This window comes from Dreissena polymorpha, chromosome 15 (assembly GCF_020536995.1).
Source record: "Dreissena polymorpha isolate Duluth1 chromosome 15, UMN_Dpol_1.0, whole genome shotgun sequence".
NCBI classification, from domain to species: Eukaryota; Metazoa; Mollusca; class Bivalvia; order Myida; family Dreissenidae; genus Dreissena; species Dreissena polymorpha.
The window spans coordinates 29,841,680-29,862,947 of NC_068369.1; the positions used below are offsets into that span (position 1 = coordinate 29,841,680).

Sequence of the window (21,268 nt, forward strand, 5' to 3'; positions counted from 1 at the left end):
GGTACATCATACACAAACAACAAAGGGCAATAACTCATTTTAAAAAAGTGTTCGATTATGGCACTTCTCCTCATCGCTATATATACATGAAGTTTCAAGATGCTTTGTTTCAGAATTTTCCGGATAGGGTCATATTGCGTTATTTTAACTTAACCTTTGAAATATGTGTTGTGTTTTTTTAATACAAAACATACTAAAAACTACAGAATTGACGTGTTTTAATATTATATTTACTAACTTTCATTGTATACAGTAAGATAGAAAGATGAACTACATATTTAGACTGTTAATATGTTTTTGGAAATCTTCAATTGAGAACATGTGACATTCATTTGGGAAACAAACTTTTTGAGATTGGAAATGGAGCCAAATTATTGCGACGAAGTCAAAACATTTGTTGCTGTCCAACCTTTTTCACACAAGAACAATGATTTTTTTTCAAAAAATGTTGTTCATAGTCCCATCTTCTTCATTTAAAACACAGCCAATTTGTCCTAGTATGGGCTAAGTTACCAACTGGTTAAGCATTCACTTACCTTTTTCATATGAAACACTGCCAGTTTGTCTTGGAACGGGCTCAATGACACACTGGTTACGCACTCGATGGGAATCTTGTACTTGACCATCATCTGGTTATGGTCAACCACAATGAACGTCTGCGTTGTTACTACCAGCAGCTGGGGCACAATCTAGAATCATTGATGGGTAACTCTGGTTTTAACACTCATTTAAGTGTCATGTTTTAATCGAGCATGTTCCAAAGAACAGGGTGCAGGATCACGTGACTTTGTGGGTGTGTACAATTTTACGTTAATGGATGTAAACACAGCAGTATGTGGTGCTTTTCTTCAAACATTTTTTTTAGGAATTTCAACTAGTGCATAAAAGACAGTTTTTTATGCTGCTGATGGCAATGTGAAATACATCAGTATTACTTTATTTATTAGGCATTGTTCTTGGACAAACATTCGATGTGAAACGCATTTATGTTTACGATTATGCTGCACGCAACATGAAATGTTGGCACCGATTTCTAACATAGTCAATTATTTATTCTTTAATCTTAAGATGTCGGCTTAAAATGCAAGAAAAAAAGTATACACACAAGATTTTTGCAAATGTATTTAAATATCTTGATATGTGTTTACATTATGCCCAGCCCGTGTGTAAACACCTGTGAACCCCGTTGTGAACCCTGATTAAGATTTTACACTAGCTGCAATAAAACACTATAAAGTAACTTTATTTATGATATGAATGCTGATTAAATGTTTGTATCAAGTTTCATCACTTAAGATCTGATATTGTTGCGTTTCTTGAAAAACAAAATGCAAGCTTCACACAAATGTGACTAATACACATAAACGTTCACACCAACCACTGCACCGCTTTCAAACCTACGTTCCAAAGCAATAGAATGTGTGCATCAGTGAGGATGAAAAGTGTATTGCACATCAGAGCATGACAGGTGTATTGCACATCAAAGGATGACAAGTATATTGCACATTACAGGATGAAAAGTATATTGCACATTAGGGGATGAAAAGTTTATTGCACATCAGAGGATGAAAAGGGGTATTACACATCAGAGGTGAAAAGGGGTATTTCACATCAGAGGATGAAGTGTTGCACATCACAGGAGGGAAAGTGTATTGCACATTAGAGCATGACAGGTGTTTTGCACATCAAAGGATGAAAAGTATATTGCACATCAGAGGATGAAAAGTATATTGCACATCAAAGGATGAAAAGTATATTGCACATCAGAGGATGAAAAGTATATTGGACATCAGAGGATGAAAAATGCATTGCACATCAGAGGATGAAAAGTGTATTTCCAATCAGAGGATGAAAAGTGTATTGCACATAAGAGGATGAAAAGGGGTATTACACATCAGAGGATGAAAAGTATATTGCACATCAGAGGACGAAAAGCACATCAGAGGATGAAAAGTGTATTTCCCATCAGAGGATGAAAAGTGTATATGCACATAAGAGGATGAAAAGGGGTATTACACATCAGAGGATGAAAAGGGGTATTGCACATCACAGGAGGGAAAGTGTATTGAACATCAGAGGATGATGTTATGCCTATATTAGCTTGTATACGTATTCACAAATTTAAATTACTCTAGATCTTGCACTGCTTGATTTAATGCAACAACAATATTAACTACGCACCTTTCCATCGGCCCTGTTTACTTTGTGAACGATGTCAGCGAAAACGAGGTTCATGTCCTTGATAATGGGCTGAATCTTCTTCCATTTCAGATCTCCCTGAATGTCCAAGTAGTCTCCCTTGAATGGTGGCGCCACACTAGGAACAAGAAAAAAAAAGCACCAAATGACTGCAGAGATACAAATATCTAGTACTATCAAAATATCCGCACCTGTAGAATATTTCAGTAAAATCTTTGTAGGTAACTTACTATTTGTAAAATATTCTCACAGGTTAATTTTGCATTTCCAAATATCATTTCAACTGGTTACTGGCTTTACTTAATTTAAAAGGATTTGACAGTTTCTTGGTTCTAAATTAGTGATATTTTCAAATTAAGGTTATGTATTAGTAATACGTTGTTAACACTATATTCTGCTTTTCAACAGTTTAAGAATGAATTAAATGATTGCAAAATTCAGTATAAAACATATAATAAATCTGAGTATACCAGTTTAGTGAAAGCAAGATTGTTTCAGAGCTTTGATAACCCCACCCACAAACGATTATAAGACTCAATTTATTCCAAATGAACGATTGTCTACGTCTTACAGCAACTGGGACCCAGTATCATGCACTTTCTCAATTTTCGAGCTCATCTCAGAAGATGGGATCTGAGTACTAAGAATGCCGGAGAGCTCATACACAATCTGAATTATCAGCCATCAAAATATGCAAACATTCCTCTTCAAACACAGACAAATAAACTACTGTAGGCAACACATCGAGCATGATAGTCAAATTCATTTTGAAAATTGAGAAAACAACTTAAAGTTGAGCATGAATATTGACGCTTGTTATACTAAACCAGGGACACATACCTTTCAGGATAGCACGCCTTCCTGTCCTTGAACATGTCACTGGCTGCCACCTTCTCCCTCAGTCGATACTTCTGTGCTTCACTTAGCTTCTTGCGGTACTTGCGGCACTAGAATATACAGGTTTAATTCGAAAATATTGTATCTAATATAGAAATGCAGAACAGTTTTGCAATCACTCAGTCGATACTGCTCTGCTTAACTCGCTTTCTTGCGGTACTTGCGACACTAGAATACGTAGGAAAACAAGTGTTCAGTGCGAAGCAAGTGTATATAATGCAGAAATATGGAGCAGATACAACAGTAATGCATTCCATCTACTACCGGCTCTAGAATGTTCGGGTTTCTGAAAAAATAATTGTACGTTATAATAAAGTTATGAGATGATATTTTTTTTTAAGTGTTATGAAGAACGAATATACTACAAATCATTATTATTCATAGGAAAATTCATATTCAAAATCAGATATCAGCGAATAAATTTGTCAAAAAAGTCATTTCATAAAAAAACACGATTTTTCATTGCGACGAATTTTAATGATTTGTTCTTACCCGCCAGTGATGGTGCAGGTTCCGTAGAGTGTCAGAAGCCGTCTGGAACCGCTTAGAGGCTGCAGGCCACTTTGTGTCCACTGGAGACAGGCTAGGTAGATGGTCCCGTAAATTTAGAAGGAACTTGCGCCTCTGAAATAGGGGGAAATAAAGATGAAATTACGCTGCCTAAAAAGGGGAACAGAATGATGAAATTAAGCCTCTGAAAAGGCGGACAGAATGACGATTTTTCGCCTCTTAACTACTGCGACCGACTGCTAAACTTACACCTCTGAAATAGATAAAGAAAGATTACCTGACGCCTTTGAAATTGATTGACAGAATGACATTACACCTCTTAAATTGTGGGGACAGAAGGATGAACTAATGTCTCTGATATTGGGGGAAAGAATGATTAAATAACGTATCAGAAATTGGGAAAAAGAATAATGAACTTACTCTCTGAAATAAGGTGACAAAATGATGAACACAGAAACTTAGGCCTCTTAAATTGGGGAGCATAATGATGAAATTACACCACTCTAATCAGGGATAAGACTGATAAAATGACATCTCTGAAATCGATGGAAAGAATGTTAAAATTACACCTCTCTAATCGGGGATAAGACCGATAAAATTATTCTGCAATCATGGGGGGGGGGGAGAATGATGAAATAACGTCTCTGAAATCAGGAAAAGAAAAATGAAATTACGTCTCTAAAATCAAGGAAATAATGATTAAATTACATCTCTTCAATCGGGGTGGGGGGTAAGGATGAAGTATCACCTCTGAAACGGGGGATGCAATGAAGAAATTACCTCTCTGAAAGAAGGGGACAAATTGATTAACACAGAAAATTCGGCCTTTTAAACTGGGGGACAGAATGATGAAAAGAACCATCTGAAATCAGGGGAAACAATGATGAAATTACACGTCTGAAATCGGGGGAAGGAATGATGAAATTACGTCTCTGAAATCGGGGAAAAGAATGAGCAAATTACACATCTGAAATCGGGGGAAAGAATAATGATATGACACATCTGAAATCGGGGGAAAGAATTATGAAATTACACGTCTGAAATCGGGGGAATGAATGATGAAAGTACACGTCTGAAATTGGGGGACACAATGATGAAATTACGTCTCCGATATCAGGGAAAAGAATGATGAAATTACACCTCTAAAATCTTGGGAAAGAATGATGAAATAACACCTTTGAAATTAAGGGGGGAAATTATGTAATTTCACCTCTGAAATCGTTGGAACGAATGATGAAAAAACGCCTTTGAAATCGGTGGAAAAAAGATGGAACTACACCTCACGGGGGGATAGAATGATAAAGTTACACCTCTGAAATCGGGGGAAAGAATGATTACTTTACGCTTCGGACTCTGGGGTACATAATGAAGAAGTTACGCCTTTGAAATTGGGGAAACGAATCATGAAATTACACCTCTAAAATAGGAGGAAATAAGGATGAAATTACACTTATGTAATTGGGTAAAATAATTATGAAGTTACAAATCTTTAAATGTGTGCAAAATAATATAAAGAAAACTATTGCCAAGCAATATTTGTCCCCTACCGGCTCCAACATTGTCAGTTTTTTTGTGTATCTCTTGCCATAGCAACCAAAATTTTTGACGTAGGAAGAAAATGAATTGACGTGCATAATGCCTATATTGCCATCTATTCATGTTTAAAATTTCATGAAAAAATATGAAGAACTTTTAAAGTTATAGCAGGATCCAGAAAAGAGTGACAGACTGACGGACTGACGGACCGACGGACACACAGAGGGAAAACCACAAGTCCCCTCCAGTAGGTGACAAAAATGTGAATGATTAGTGATGTCATACGCACCAAGGCTACCACCATGAAGCGTGCAACCTTAGGCCCCGCAATGCGTCGGAACTTTGGTTTATAGTCCCGTCTGACTCGATATCCTTGGTAGTACTTATATATGACTCCTGCCGCCCACTGGCGTCGCTTTTCCAACTTCAGCTCCGCAAGAATCTTCCTTGCCTGTAAATCATTAGGTATACGAATGCACCGCGCTCTGGTAAAAGAGGCTTAAAGCATTTGCGTAAAGTATTGTCCCATAATAGCATGTTAAGTCTGCACAGGCTAATCAGAGCCAACTCTTTCCACTTTATTGGTATTATTCCCTTAAGCGAAGTGTCTTCTAAACGAAATTCTCTTGTCAGGATAATCTGGGAAGATACTTAAATTGGATTTTTATTTAGAAGAGACTTCATTTAAATGACAAATTCCATATCAGAGAAACGTTGTGTCCCTAATAAGCCTGTGTGGACTGCACAGGTTAACCTCGGATGACACTTTAAGAACATGTATCAATCTTCCATTAGGTATCGAACTATTTAAGCGTAACGGAAATCCGGTCGGTACACACAGTAGAGCTATACTGTGAAATTTAAGTTAATCTGAATTTTTAAATAATAACAGCAATGTTCACAAACATTTACATACATACTAAAATCATCGTTACAAATAAATTGTGTTTGGGCCTTTCCGCCATGTGTTCATATTCAAAAAGAAATAAAGTGGAGAATAATTATGTTATGAAATCAATAAATAAATAGGTCATTTAAAGAATGTTTTGTCAGACATAGTTCATGATCGGTTTAATTTACTGTATTAATTTGGAATCAGAGAAAAAACTTATCAGTGAAAAGTTCACAATTTTGAAATATTGAACTTCAATTTAAAATCAGTTGAGCTTGTAAAAGGACAGCATAAAATAAACCACATTATATAATTATTCATATAAAACAGTTAAGAAATAATCTAAGCTAACCTTAGCTTATCTGTAACTAGTATATTATATATATGCAAGTAGCTTAGACTACAAACACAATAATTGTGCTACATCTCACAACAGAAAACTGCTATGTTTAAAACAAACTTTATACGAATCACGCTCTGGAAAAATATTCTTAATGCATGTGCGTAGTGTGGACCAAGATTAGCCTGTTCAGTCCGCACAGGCTAATGTAGTTGCAACACTTTTATGGTATAATTTCCATCATGGATTTCTGTTTTAAGCGAAAATATTGTTAAGGCGGAAAGTGTCGTACACGATTAGCATGTGTTGACTGCACTACTTATATCGGACGTCACTTCAAGGAGCCTTTTCACAGATTTTGGCATATTTTGAAGTTTGTCATTAAATGCTTTAAATTGATAAATGTAAACATTGGATCTTAAAAGCTCCAGTAAAAAATCAAGAATAAAGAAAAAAAGTAGCCGGTACCAGGGCTCGAACCAGTGACCCCCGGAGTCCTGGAGTTAGTCTGAAGTAAAAACGCATTAGCCCTCTCGACTATTCCGCCGGGTATACACAGTGTAGGTATTTTATACCTTATATAAGCAATTTTCGTTGTTTCGTGAATTCAAACAACAACAACAGAACTCTCCAAATTATTCAATCGTTTCGCGTTGCAACGCTTTATAATTTTTAGGTTTTCAGATCGTGAAAAAATACATATAATGGCTATATTGGACTATGGTAAATGTTCAGTAATACTGTTTCCTCACAAATATCACAACTAAAACGAAAATTTGCGAATCTGAAACAACTTTTTTCAATTTTTTCAATTTACCAAACCGTGAAAAGATCCCTTTAAGGTACATGCATTAAGCCTAGTTTTTAATCGCATCTTAATTATATCTCTTTATGTCTCTGTTTTGTTGAACTGAAATAACCAAATTGTATACATAATCAGCCATAAGTAAATAACTAGTCAATTGGGAAATATATTATAAAAGACTTTATAGAAAAAAGATAATCTTAGTGCAGAAATGCACCATACAATATACACGAATGTACATGAATGTAAAGAACAAACAACATCTTTATAAATATGTAATTAAACCTTATTATTTTAGGTCGATTAAATTTAAAGCCTTAAGCTTTATAGAAAAGCTCAAATCCATTCCCTGGGATGAACCAGAACTTGGATGTATATGGAAAGATCTACAGTACCGATCAACCGATGACCTTTCGGTACAAAAAAGACCAACAATGTACCCATTAAACCATTGCATACATTTACAGGGAACCACAACTTTACGTTTCCATGAGGTTTTAAACCAACAACCATGTGGCATTACAGAGGGCTAAAACCTGCAAAGGAGCTACCAACAATCTTAGAGTATGTAAATGCAAATGTAAGTACTTATTTTACTACTGATTACTTTAGTTAACACTGATAATATTGGTCGTGTAGGCACTAATGTTAATACAAATATTGTTAGCACTACTGTTAGAACTGATGTAAGTACAAATGTGAATGTTGTTTTTATACACACGAGTACACATGTTAGTGCTGATGTTAGTACCAGTGTTAGCACACATTTACAAATAGCAGCACTGATGTTAGTACTCACTGGTGTTCATACTAATGGTAGCATGCAGCGCCCTCACACTACTATGGGGGAAGGGGTCCGCAGCCCTTAGGAGGGGGAATTTTTTGTAAATGGGGGAATTTTTATAACAAGAAACAACAACTGTGTTTAACTGTTATAAACATATATTTCTATATATGTGACTGTCTATAGGACAGAAAGGTGGACTTTTACTCAATCTATATAACATTAATCTTATTTAAAAGTCCAACATTATGTCCTTTTTGTTCCTAAAACAAGCTAGTGCTGTGTCCAGTTGCATGCAAAGTTTGTCTTAAACTTGTATTCACTGCAACTCCAATATATCGCGGTTGAAGGGGTCCAAAGATCATGACCGTGATAAATCCAGCGCAATAAAAATTGTCAGGTTATTCATGCATGTTTTTGTATACATTAGCATAGTTTGGCAATCTCAAAAAACGCTATTTACCTACCTTATTTAAGTATGTGTTATAATCCATATGTTATTCATTGGTTTAACATAAAACATTATTCCATGTATTTTCAAATGCGTATAATTAAATTTGTAATCCAAAGACAATTGCCAAGTTTTATTGTTCATGAAAGCATGCACAATTAGACCAATGTACAAAATGACGTAATTTTCCTCATGGAAAGCATGGGCTTTAATAGTAGTGCATCTGGACAAACTGAGGGATCTTTACCTCTAAATTAAAAGCAAGTTGTTCACACTGTATCGTACGCGCAAAGATTGTTGAGATAGGTCAGTATTGACTTGTGACATTTACAGTTATAATTGTATACACCTTCATGGGTGGTGTGCTTCACCCTAAATGACCTGTGATGTTTGGCAAGTGGGGTTATTGTTTATCACAGTACACAGGTGTTAAAGTTATGTACAATGAAAGCAAACCATCTGGTCAAAACTGGAAATATGAATGTCGGATTAAACATAAAATTAAAAATAGGGTAAAATACAAGATTGAAACTTATTTTATCTCAGCGAATTCTCAAATTAAAACATGTTATTTGGGGATTATGCTCGTCAGTTTTTTGGGAGCAATAGCTGATTCGCGATATATTGGAAAACGCGATATAACGGACCGTGATATATTGGAGTCCATGTTTAACTATAAATCAGTGATTTTTGTTGTTTGTTTTCATTTTCTGAGGGGAAACAATCAAATTTGGGGGGAAAAACTATACTTTTCATGCGGGGGACTGCCACCGAAATTCGGCGGCAGATATGATAGATTGAGGGCCCTGGCATGTATGTAAGTACAAAGCAAGCACTGCTGTATGTTTTGATTGCCAGTTTAAACACAGGAACTGCTGTAAGTACGTGGTACTTAATAAGTTTTGAAGCAATAATGACAGTACGAGGCTATCTGGGGGGGTGGGGGGGTATCAGTAGGTGGGTGTTCGTTTAGCCCATCTTCCTGCATTGTCAATCTATGGCTAAATGTGTACACCATGTTAGTAACAATGTTAGTACGCAGGGGGTAACTAATGGATGATTGGTTGGAAGTTGTGGACACTGTTAGTAAAAATGTAAGTACGAGAAAAATGGGATCGTGATAGAAATGCTGAAATTACGCCACTAATGGTATGGCGGGGATATTTGTTAGCTATGTCTAATGTTACTTTCTAACCTGCCAACCTCTGCAATACTTCTGAAGGACAATTGTCGACAGCAACAAGAGTCTTTGGAACTTCAAATCAGCCAGGACCTTACGAGCCTGGGGATATAGGAGTCAAGATTGTGTAAAGCAGGACATTGCAACATATTTTGGGAAAACTTAATTAAGCAAATTCAATTTCAACGTAAAATAAGGTATTTGCTGTTGTTTTTTGGACTATTTTTTCCCCATCTGTCCATCTGAAACTGAGTTCATTTCTTCAATAGAAACTTTGAGCTTTGGAACTGAATTAATTTCATCTATAGAAACTTTTTAGCTTTGGAACTGAGTGAATATCATCTCTAGAAACTTTGAGTCTCGAAACTGAATTCATTTCATCGGTAGAAACGTTGGGCTTTGTAACTGAATTCATTACATCTTTACAAACTTTGAGCTTTGAAACTGAATTCCTTTTATCTATAAAAACTTTGATCAAAATATGTCTAAAAGAGAGGTGTTTTTTTGCCAAAACTCCTCTCTTTGTGTGGATCAAGATAAAGAAATACTCATTTCTTAAGAAATTTCTAAGAAAACAAAAACTAAGTTATTTCAGTTAAATGTACTTAAACATGAACCATTATCTTAAACATTTACATTAAAACCATTATTGCAATTTCTATATCTACACTCTTCAAAACTCTTAAACCAATGAAAACAACCAAAACAACAAAAACAACTACAACAAGAAACCCCTTTACCAGTAAAACAAGAAAAAAAAAGAGTTAATTAGAGTTTTGTGAAAACAATGTTTAAGGGCAAATTACTCAGGAATGATTTCATCACTGGAAATGTGTATTATAGGTTGACACGTAAGTTTTCTTTCTTTGACTGGTCACTGTTTATTTTATGAAACCGTTTGTTGTTAAGTAGTGATCTGATATGTTACCATCAAAGGTGTTTATCAATTTAAATACTCCGTGCTGGCCATGGAACAATAGCCTTATCGTGTTTTGTACTTTGACCTAAATCAGTGTTGAACAGGTTTTCATACATAAAAATGGCAGTTAATTAACCTAACCCAAATGGACCATTTCTCAGAGCAGTAAATCAGTACTTACTGCACATTCTGATTCAATTTACAAAACACTGACTGTTTGCAGCACAGGCGGGGGGGGGGGGGGCGTGGGCAAGATCAATGTTCACACAATTTATGTTGTCTGTGATGTAACTTAAGAACCCCAGTCCTGATCTTTGTGTAATGTGCTTACCAGCTTGAAATTAACACTTTTATCTTATGACATACAACATACTGGCCGGAAACATACCTTCCATCGTCTTGTGCAGCACTGTAGGTACAGAGTTGCCGCCTTTTTACGCTTGTACTGCTTCTGTCCCTGCAATGGATAGAGAAAACATTTTGTACTTTCAATGGATACAGGAACATCCCTTGCAAACGAGAGAAATATATATTGTATCCCTGCAATGGATAGAAAAAAACATTGTGTCCTGCAATTGATAGAGAAATAATTGTACCCCTGCAATGGACAGAGAAAACGTTCCGGCTTCAATTAATAGAGAAAAACAGTGCACCCATTAAATGGATTGAAATAATATAATGCCCCTGAAATTGATTGACAAAACATTTCGTCCATGCAATGGCTGGAGAAAACATTGCGCCCCTGCAATGGATAGAGAAAATATTGTGCCCCGAAAATGGTTAGAGCTAACATTGTTCCCCGTCAATGGATAGAGAAAACATTGTTCCTGTTCAATTGATAGAGGAAAACAGTGCGCCCATTAAATGTATAGAAAAAGCAGTATGCCCTAATAAAAAATTGCGTCCCTGCAAAGGTTAGAAAAAACATTGTGTCCCTGCAATGGATAGAAAAAAACATTGCACCTCGGCGATAAATAGATAAAACATTGTTCCGCTCCGAGTGATAGAGAAAAACATTGATCCCCTTCAATGGATAGAGAAAAGCCGTGTGTCCATTAAATGGAAAAAAATCGTGTTCCCTTCAAATGGATAGAAAAACAGTGTGCCCTTGAAATGGATTAAGAATAGGTTTCGTCCCTGAAATGGCTGGAGAAAACGTTGCATTGGATATAGAAAACATTGTGCCTCTGCAATGGCTGATGAAAACATTGTGTGTGCATTTTGCAGTCTGAGGACAATGTATGCCAGATAATGAAATGGATTGAGAAAACATTTCGCCCTGGATTGAGAAAACATTTCGCCCCTGCAATAGCTGGATAAAACATTGTGACATTGCATTGGCTGGAGAAAACATTATGACCCTTAATAGGCTAGAAAAAACAATGTGCCCGATGCACTGGCTGATTAAAACAGTGTGTGTGTATTGTGCAGTCTGAGGACAATGTATGCCACATGATGTCTTATTAGTACTATTTGTTCCAACAATCCACCTTACCAACTTACAAGACTTATTCAAGGCGGAATGAAAGTTGAAAAATAGTAGCACATTTACACCTTTTTGTGTTTTCAATGAAAGACATGTAGTCTTTAGTCTGATTTGTTGTGTGTGGGGGGATGAAGAGTATATACATAAAATTCCTGGTACATATACAACCATTCCAGACTTATATGGCTTGGAAACGGGAATTAAATCTGAATCTTTAAGGTGAAAAGCACTTGTATAAACGATTTACCACTCAAAAGCAAAAGAAAGCATCATTTTTAGAGAAAACATTTTTTAATGTATCAAAGCATAAAAGGTTGCCCGTCCATTATGTCAGAGTATATGAAATGAGTAGGAGAACTATAGCCTATATTAAAGCATCTTAAATGTTAACATCCACAGGTCTGTGCCAGAGATTTTTGTTTGTTTTATATTTTACACTCAGTATTTTGGATTTGGAAAAATATCGCGATAAACCATGACATCGGGAATAATAATTATTAAAACTATAATAAAAAATAACAGTATTCCAATAGTTTGAAAGCTTGTTTAACTGCATGTTCAAACATATATTGTAAAGTATATCACTGTAAAATAAACTCAATAAACAAATTATAACGTTTTTTGGAAATGTTTGGCATTGTTTGGAGAAAACTTTGGTCCCATTTGGAGAAAACATGTTCCTTTTTGCTATTGGAAAACAGCCTGTAAGAGGCTATTATTTTGGGCGAAATAGATAAAGGAAACAGTAATGTATACGTACCCAGTAGCCCCGGAATCTGCTGCTGATGATCACTTGGCTTCGCTTCATCAACAGGAAGTGCTCCCTCTTTACATGTCCCTTCCATACCTTCTGAATGAGCGTAGCCAGGTAGTGCATTCTCTCCCTTCGCCGCTCTTCCATGTCAAACAGCTAGGAGGGGAGAAACGTACAAAATCTGGTGAGATAAATGCAGCATGAAAGCAGTCAAGAGAAACACTCTCTCCCTTCGCCGCTCTTCCATGTCAAACAGCTAGGAGGGGAGAAACGTACATAATCAGGTGAGATAAATGCAGCAAGAGAGCAGTCGGGGAATGCATTCTCTCCCTGCTTCGCTCTTCCATGTCAAACAGCTAGGAGGAGAGAAACGTACATAATCAGGGTAGAAAACAACAGATATGAGAGGGGAGAAATGTTCAAGGGATATACATGAAGAAAGGTAAAGGTAACTGCAGCATAAAACCGGTCAGGTAGAGCATTCTGTGCTGTTGGGTGGGATACAGTTTCATGGGAGATAACTGCATTCCCTTCTATTTGTGATTTATGTGCTGAGGGGAGGATTGCAGTTTTATGAGAGATTACTGCACTTCATTTAATTTGTGTTCTATGTATTCTATGTTAAAAATCTATCTGGTGGAAAAGGTTCATAATCAGGGGAGATAACTGCACTATGAAAGAAGTCAGGAATAGCAACTATCCCTTCGTTGCTCTCCAATGTCAAACAGCTGTGAGGGGAGAAAGGTACATTATTAGGAAAGATCGTTGTAGCATAAAAAAAGGATTCTATGTTTAACAGCTAGGAGGGGGAGGGTAAATTATCAGGGGAAATAACTCGGCATAGGGTAATGTCATTCAAGGAGGGAATAATCTGATGTTATCCTTATTATGAAACTTGAAGCCTTAGGCCTCATTTAAGGTAATCTGCGTTGGTTCAGGGCATATGTATATGTTAGGCAACAACGTGTTGATATGTCTGGTACCTTCTCACAGCCTTGTAGGATTACATGTGGTGTCCAACAAGAGTCCCTACTCGGTCCCCTTTTGTTTTTAATTTATATTAATGACATGTCCGCAGTGGTCAAAAACAAATTGTTACTATATGCGGATGATTCTGCTATTTTGGTTTCTGGGAAAAATAGGTCAACTATTGAAAAAGAATTTACAGAAGATTTTGAAACAGCCATTGGTTAGTTGATAATAAACTGTCCCTGCATCTTGGTAAAACTGAATCTATCATATTTGGGTCTAAGCAGAAACGTAAGCAAAATAAGAATCTTCATGTTACATGTAATGGCCAGGTTATTAATTCAACTTCATCAGTAAAATATTTAGGTGCCACCCTTGATCAACATTTAACAGGTGAATCCATGGTTACACCAATCATCAAAAAGACAAATGCCAGGTTAAAATTTATGTACAGGAAACAAGCATTTCTTACAGACCACACTAAAAGACTTTTGGTTTCTTCATTTATCCAGTGCCACTTTGACTGTGCGTGTTCCTTCTGGTTTCATCGTTTAAATAAATATTGGAAGTATAAGCTCCAGGTCACCCAAAACAAATTGGTCAGATTTGTTCTCAATCTAGAACCCAGGTCTCATATCAGCAACCACATTTTTTTTTCTTAAACTGGTTACCGGTTTCCAAAAGAGTGTCATTACACAATTACACTATGTCATGTAATTCAAAATTGGCCTATCTCCATGCTACACGAGTCAAAACTTTGTAACTCAGGATTCTGTTCATACTTATATAACTAGGTCTAGTGAACATGGGTCATTTGTGCCTCCAAAGGTTAAGTTTTGGGAATAAGTCATTTGCTTACCTAGGATGTAAGTTATGGAACATGTAACCTCCACATATAAGGAGTATTCCCACTTTCGATACTTTTAAAGGCGCGGTAAAGAACCACCTTTTAGAATTGTGACTTTTGTCCTAATAAGTTTTGTTTTGTTTTTAACTCCTAACTAGTCCCAAGAGTAATGTGATATTTTATTTTTAACATTGTGCTTTTAGCCTGATATAACTACATAGGTCAGTTACTATAAGGTCTTTCTTTTTTATCTTGTTACATTGTCAAAATCAACAGCATAGTTTAGTAATCTTTATAACTACCTTTGTTATTTCATATTGCAATAAATTTTTTTATTTTGTTTTCATGGTCCATGCCTCTCTATGTCAGACCACCATCAGTAGAAAGGACCACAGTGGAAACAAGAGATTATCATCTCTTTTTTGTGTCATCCTTGATATTGATGCTTACTGACATAGTTTATCACACAGCATTTCATTAATAACATATTTTAAATGTTGTTAAATTTTAATGTATGTATGTGTTGTTGAATTATGTTATGTTGCTCATTATCGAAATAAATCTATCTATCTATCAATCTATCAATCAATAAATCTATCAATCTATCTATCTATCTATCTATCTATCTATCTATCTATCTATCTATCTATCTATCTATCTATCTATCTATCACACAACGAGGTTTTCAATGTTTATGCTTATTAATTTAATTTGAAAAAAATTTGCAATCCTAAGCTAAAAAAGTGAGGCACCAACGCAGCAAATGTCAGCACAATACTTATTATTACATAGTTAACGTAAAGCGTGCATTCGAAACAACTACTAGCTGGTTACGATAGGTATGAACATGGTAAAAACAGTTTGGACTTTTATTATGTTTGAATAAAATAAGCTGTAGTAGGACCTCACATTTCTACTCACTGTTTTCGCCTTTTCGGATTCCTGATGAACTTCTAATGACGTTACTGACAGTTTTGGGATTCCTGATAAAACTAAAGCAGGAACTGACGTTACTTACTTTTTCCGGGTTCCTGATGAAACTTAAGCAGGAACTGACGTTGCTCACTATTTTCGGGTTCATGATTAATTTTAAATAGGAACTGACGTATATTACTGTTTTCGGGTTCTTGTGAAACTAAATAGGAACTGGCGTTACTTTTTGTTTTCGGGTTCCTGATGAACTTCCAACATAACCAAAGCAGGAGATGACTGTACTTACTGTTTTCGGGTTCCTGATGAAACTTAAGCAGTAAATTACCTAACCTACTGTTTTCGGATTCCAGATGAAACTAAAGCAGTAACTGATGTTACTTACTGTTTTCGGGTTCCTGACTAAACTAAACAACGAACTGACCTTACCTTTTGTTTCAGGATTCTTGATAACCTTCTAACGTAACAAACGCAGGAAATGACATTACCCACAGTTTTTGGGTTCCTCATAAAACTTATGAACTGACGTAAAATACTGTTCGGGTTCCTGATGAAACTAAAGCAGGAACTGACATTACATTTTGTTTTCGGGTTCCATGTGAAATCTAATCAGGAACTTACATTACTTAATGTTTTAGGTTCCTGATGAAACTTAAGGAGGAACTGACGTTACCCACTGTTTTGAACGACTTAACTCGCTGTTTTTAATGACGTTACCCACTGTTTTTTAATGGCGTTACTCACTGTTTTGAATTACTTAACTCACTGTTTTTAATGACGTAACTCAATGTTTTTAATGACGTTACTCACTGTTTTTAATGACGTTACCCACTGTTTTGAATGACTTAACTCACTGTTTTGAATTACTTAACTCACTGTTTTGAATGACTGACGTAACTCACTGTTTTTGACGTTACTCACCGTTTTGGGGTTCCTGATAAAGAGCTTAGACTTCCCGAAAGCAACCTCGTCCCCGGGTATGTCCTGATAGTTTAGAATCTCTCTTACGCCATCGATGGCATCACCAGTCCAGAACGGCCACGTGGCCTCTGCAAGCATCTTGTAGCGATAGAGGAATGTGGCGTATACCTGCCTGAACGCGTATCCCGCTCTCTTGACTCGGATGTTTTCCATTAAGCTAAAGACGTTAAACGGAAAATAAGAGGTTAGTGTTCAGGATAGCTACTGTAAACTGATTGACATACGTTATCATGAAATGGGGTGAATTTACAAAAAAATACTTCTAGGACAAGTTCATTTGCTGATTTTTGGCTAGAGGGGAAAAGTCAGGAATTCGTGTCTGTCATTTTTCTATGTGTTAAATTCACAGATCAGTAAGAATAATTTCAAATAAGAAATCCGCAAATTTAAATGCCCAAGACAAAATCATTTTTTGAAAAACCGCACTATTTGATGCAAACAAACATAAATGAGTGTACGTTTAGTTTATTAAACCAGGCTTTGTAAACCTAAACCAGGTCCACGTTATCGTTTGAAGCTGGCCTGTGCTAAACACTTATTATTCTATTGAACCCATATTTTGTTTCTGTTTTCATGACATGATTAAACTAAAGACAATGACAGAAAATATCCACTTAAACATCAATTCCATCTCTAAACTGCCCATGATTGACGTTTAAAACAAGGCTTGAATACTCTCTAAACTACCCATGATTGATGTTTTAAACAAGGCAGAAATACTCTCTAATCTGTCATGATTGATATTTTACACAAGGCTGAAATACTCTCTAAACTGCCCATGATTGCTGTTTTAAACAAGGCTGAAATACTCTCTAAACTACCCATGGTTGATGTTTTAAACAAGGCTTAAATTCTCTCTAAACTGCCCATAATTTGTTATTAACAAGGCTTAAATGCTCTCTAAACTGCCCATGATTGATGTTTTAAACAAGGCTTAAATGCTCTCTAAACTGCCCATGATTGATGTTTTTAGCAAGGCTTAAATGCTCTCTAAACTGCCCATGAATCATGTTCTAAACATGGCTTAAAGGCTTTCTAAACTAACCATGGTTGATTTTTTAACAAGGACTTAATGCTCTCTAAACTTCCCATGATTCATGTTTTGAACAAGGCTTAAATGCTCTTTAAACTGCCCATGATTCATGTTTTAAACAAGTATTAATTGCTCTCTTAACTGCCAATGATTGATGTTTTAAACAAGGCTTAAATGCTCTTTAAACTGCCCATGATAGGTGTTTTTAACAAGGCTTAAATGCTCTCTTAACTATCCATGATTGAGGTTTTAAACAAGGCTTAAATGCTCTCTAAACTGCCAATGATTCATGTTTTATACAAGGCTTAAATGCTTTCTAAACTGCCAATGATTGGTGTTTTAAGCAAGGCTTAGATGCCCTCTAAACTGCCCATGATTCATGTTTTAAACAAGGCTTGAATGCTCTCATAACTATCCATGATTGATGTTTTAAACAAGGCTTAAATGCTCTTTAAACTGCCCATGATTTATGTTTTAAACAAGTATTAACTGCTCTCTAAACGGCCCATGATTGATGTTTTAAACAAGGCTTAAATGCTCTCTAAACTGCCGACAATTGATGTTTTAAACAAGGATTAAATGCTCTCTTAACGGCCCATGATTGAGGTTTTAAACAAGGATTAAATGCTCTCTAAACTGCCCATGATTGATATTCAAGGCTTATATACTAGTGCAACGTCATTTATCAGACAGGGTGCTATTTGTGTAATCTGCATATGATGTGGGGGTTAATGCTTTAGATTAGTACCGTAATAACTCTTTTCACACGTACAAATAAGTTATGGAACAATTGCAGTGCCACAAGATAAGCTCAACAGGGCCGAATTCTTGTAAAATAGCATCGCATAATAAACTGTCCTAAAATTTAGTCAGGAAAAATAAAATTAATATGGCTAAAAACGGGGATGTCCGAAAACTAAAAGCGTTTGAAAACTTAGAGTAATTACGGTACATACAATTAACAAGGCACGAGAACCCCTAACCCAAACCCTGAAATTTTTGTCCATTAACCTTGTCTGATTAAACATCGTATAACACTTCGTAAATTAAAACGCAGTTCAATTTATTCATTCAGTGTCTATGTTAAAAAAAAGAAGATATATTTATCTACCCCGACAAGACATATTAAACACAACACAAGAAATGGTTATAGGGTTTATTCTGTTTTATTATCACTTTGTAGAATATCTTACCCCAAGTATCTAACTTGATGTCTCACTATGTCCACGTCAAACTTCTTGCTTGCCTTCTCATCGTTCGGCTGAAATCATACATCAATCACACATAGATCACATTTAAGTAAAAAAGCAACAATGTACACAATCAGGTATGCATATTGTTAATATACATACCTGACATAATTAAAGATTAATCACACATAATTTATAAAGTGGCCGGCTATTAAATTATACATAAATAAGAGATGTGTTCGTCAGATACACAATGCCCCCTATTGCGCCGCTTTGAAGCCATAAATTTGACCTTTGACCTTGAGGGATGACCTTGACCTTTCACCACTCAAAAGGTGCAGCTCCACGAGATGCACATGCATGCCAAATATCAAGTTGCTATCTTCAATATTGCAAAAGTTATTCAATATTACAAAACGTTAACCATGGTTAAAGTTGTTCACAGAATGAGAGACAGACAGACAAGCCAAAAACAATATACCCCCGATCATTCGATTCGGGGGCATACAAACACACTTTAGTATTAACATTTTTATAGCAAAATCATATAAATCACATACCAATCACATTGGATGTATTAAATGGCCAGCTATTAAATCACAATCAATTACAGAAAAAGCAGAGATCAATCGCACTTATATAACCCTATATTCGTCGCATACCAATCACATTGGATGTATTTAGTGATCAGCTATCAAATAATAAATCAATCACAGATAAAGCAGCAATCAATCACACATGTGTTTTAATAAAAAAGCAAACATTTGAAAAGTGGCCTACTGTACTGAGGACAAATGCATCAAACACATATTATGAACGAATCAATTTGCTTTTCGAAAGTTTGAAATGAAATACCTTTATACATCGAATGTAGTTTGGACACTTGCTCTGGAGGTTGTTCATGAGTTCTTGCACAGAAATCTGAAAATATAAATTGGATGCATACTAGAAAAGTAGAAAATAGTTATATATTCGGATATTTTTCACAAAATAAATGATGCAGTAACAAGCTACACAAGCTGCATTATGACCGACGTTCACCATGATTTATCTATACAAATGACCCTGACCTTTGAATTTAGGACATGGTTATCGCGCAAAACACAATGTCTTTACATGGCGAGCATTTTAAGTTACTTTTTCAATGGCATAATGATGCTACAGCCCCAACAAACTTTTCATGCCCAACTTTGGCTTTTGACCTTTGATCCATGACATTTGAGCTTAGGACACAGGGCTTACATTTGTCAAGTTATGAATGTTTGGTGAACATTTTTCGCCAGTCATTTAAAAACCTCACAATCATCGATGCAAGAACAGTAAGCACAAACAGCCATATGAACAGAATGATAGGTATGAGAAGCTTACTAAAAACAACATTAACAATAAAACAGTTATAAATGAGCCTCATTCTGGGATAAATTTGGGCTTAATGGATGTCCGAAAAGTGTCGTTCCAGATTAGCAGTCTGCACAAGATATCCGGGACAACACTTTGTACATAGACTGGAATTTTGCTAGGAAGAAAATTCCTTTTAACTGAAAATCCCATAAAGTGTCGTCCCTGTTCGGAGTGCATAGGCTAATATGGGACAACACTAAACACATTCATTTAACGCAATTCTACCAGAGCGAGGCTCTTGCAGTTCACTGAATCCGCATTGACAGCTGACAAGATGACTGTCACAGTCTCAACATTTTTTTTTCAAAAATATATCTCACCTTAAACTGTGACCCTGCAGTTGGGGGTCGTTTCAAAGACTTCTGGGAGGGATTTCCTAAAATAGAACACACATAATGCTTAATCTTAAAAAAACACACTTATAATTTGCTGATCCTAAAACAGAATGCACACATATTTGTTGATCCTTGAATAAAACACATTTAAAATTTGCTGATCCTAAAACAGCCCAAAGAAATAACTGTTCATCCTTAAATAGACCACATTTATCATTAGCTGATCCTAAATACAATGCACAAATACGTGTTGACCCTACAAAAGAACACATTTATAGTGTGTTTATCCTAAAATAAAATGAACAAATAATTGTTGATCCTTAAATAAAACACATTCATAATGTTCTGATCCTAAAATAAAATGCACACATAATTGTTGATCCTAAAGAAGAACACATTTATTATTTGCTGATTCTTAAACAAAATGCACAAACAATATATGATTCTTAAGAACACGTTTATAATTTGATGATCCTAAAATAGAATGCACAAATAAACTTTGTGTCAGTAATTTTTCGATGTTTCTGTGTTAAATTCGTGGATATGACCTATGCAACCTCGAAAACAGCGAATATAAATGTCTCACAAATAATAACGACTATACAGTATCATCTAACTAAAAACAGTCAGATTAAGTATTATATTTCTTTCAATTGGTGAAATTTCTTACGATATGAAGACTTATATTTTTTAAGTTAGAAAAACTTACAAATAGAGTTTAAGAAAGAAAAACTTAAAAATATAGTCAGTGTAAGAAAACACTCTCAATATAGACAAGAAAAGGAAAAACAAGAGGGCCATGATGGCCCTGAATCGCTCACCTGACTCA

The 21,268-nt window shown here is 35.7% G+C and overlaps 1 protein-coding gene across 1 annotated transcript in view; it reads right to left on the reverse strand.

Moving 5' to 3' along the window:
- The window catches only part of LOC127861278 (unconventional myosin-Ib-like), an 88,401-nt gene that overhangs the window by 4,066 nt on the left and 63,067 nt on the right, over positions 1–21,268 (reverse strand). The window contains exons 18-29 of the mRNA XM_052399727.1: positions 20,425–20,480; positions 19,559–19,624; positions 18,707–18,774; positions 16,421–16,637; positions 12,760–12,909; positions 10,902–10,970; positions 9,610–9,696; positions 5,432–5,593; positions 3,589–3,720; positions 3,040–3,146; positions 2,182–2,317; positions 537–689 (exon numbers count right to left, since the gene is read on the reverse strand). Coding sequence (XP_052255687.1) covers positions 537–689; positions 2,182–2,317; positions 3,040–3,146; positions 3,589–3,720; positions 5,432–5,593; positions 9,610–9,696; positions 10,902–10,970; positions 12,760–12,909; positions 16,421–16,637; positions 18,707–18,774; positions 19,559–19,624; positions 20,425–20,480 — 1,403 coding nt within the window. The remainder of the gene's footprint in view (positions 1–536; positions 690–2,181; positions 2,318–3,039; positions 3,147–3,588; positions 3,721–5,431; positions 5,594–9,609; positions 9,697–10,901; positions 10,971–12,759; positions 12,910–16,420; positions 16,638–18,706; positions 18,775–19,558; positions 19,625–20,424; positions 20,481–21,268) is intronic.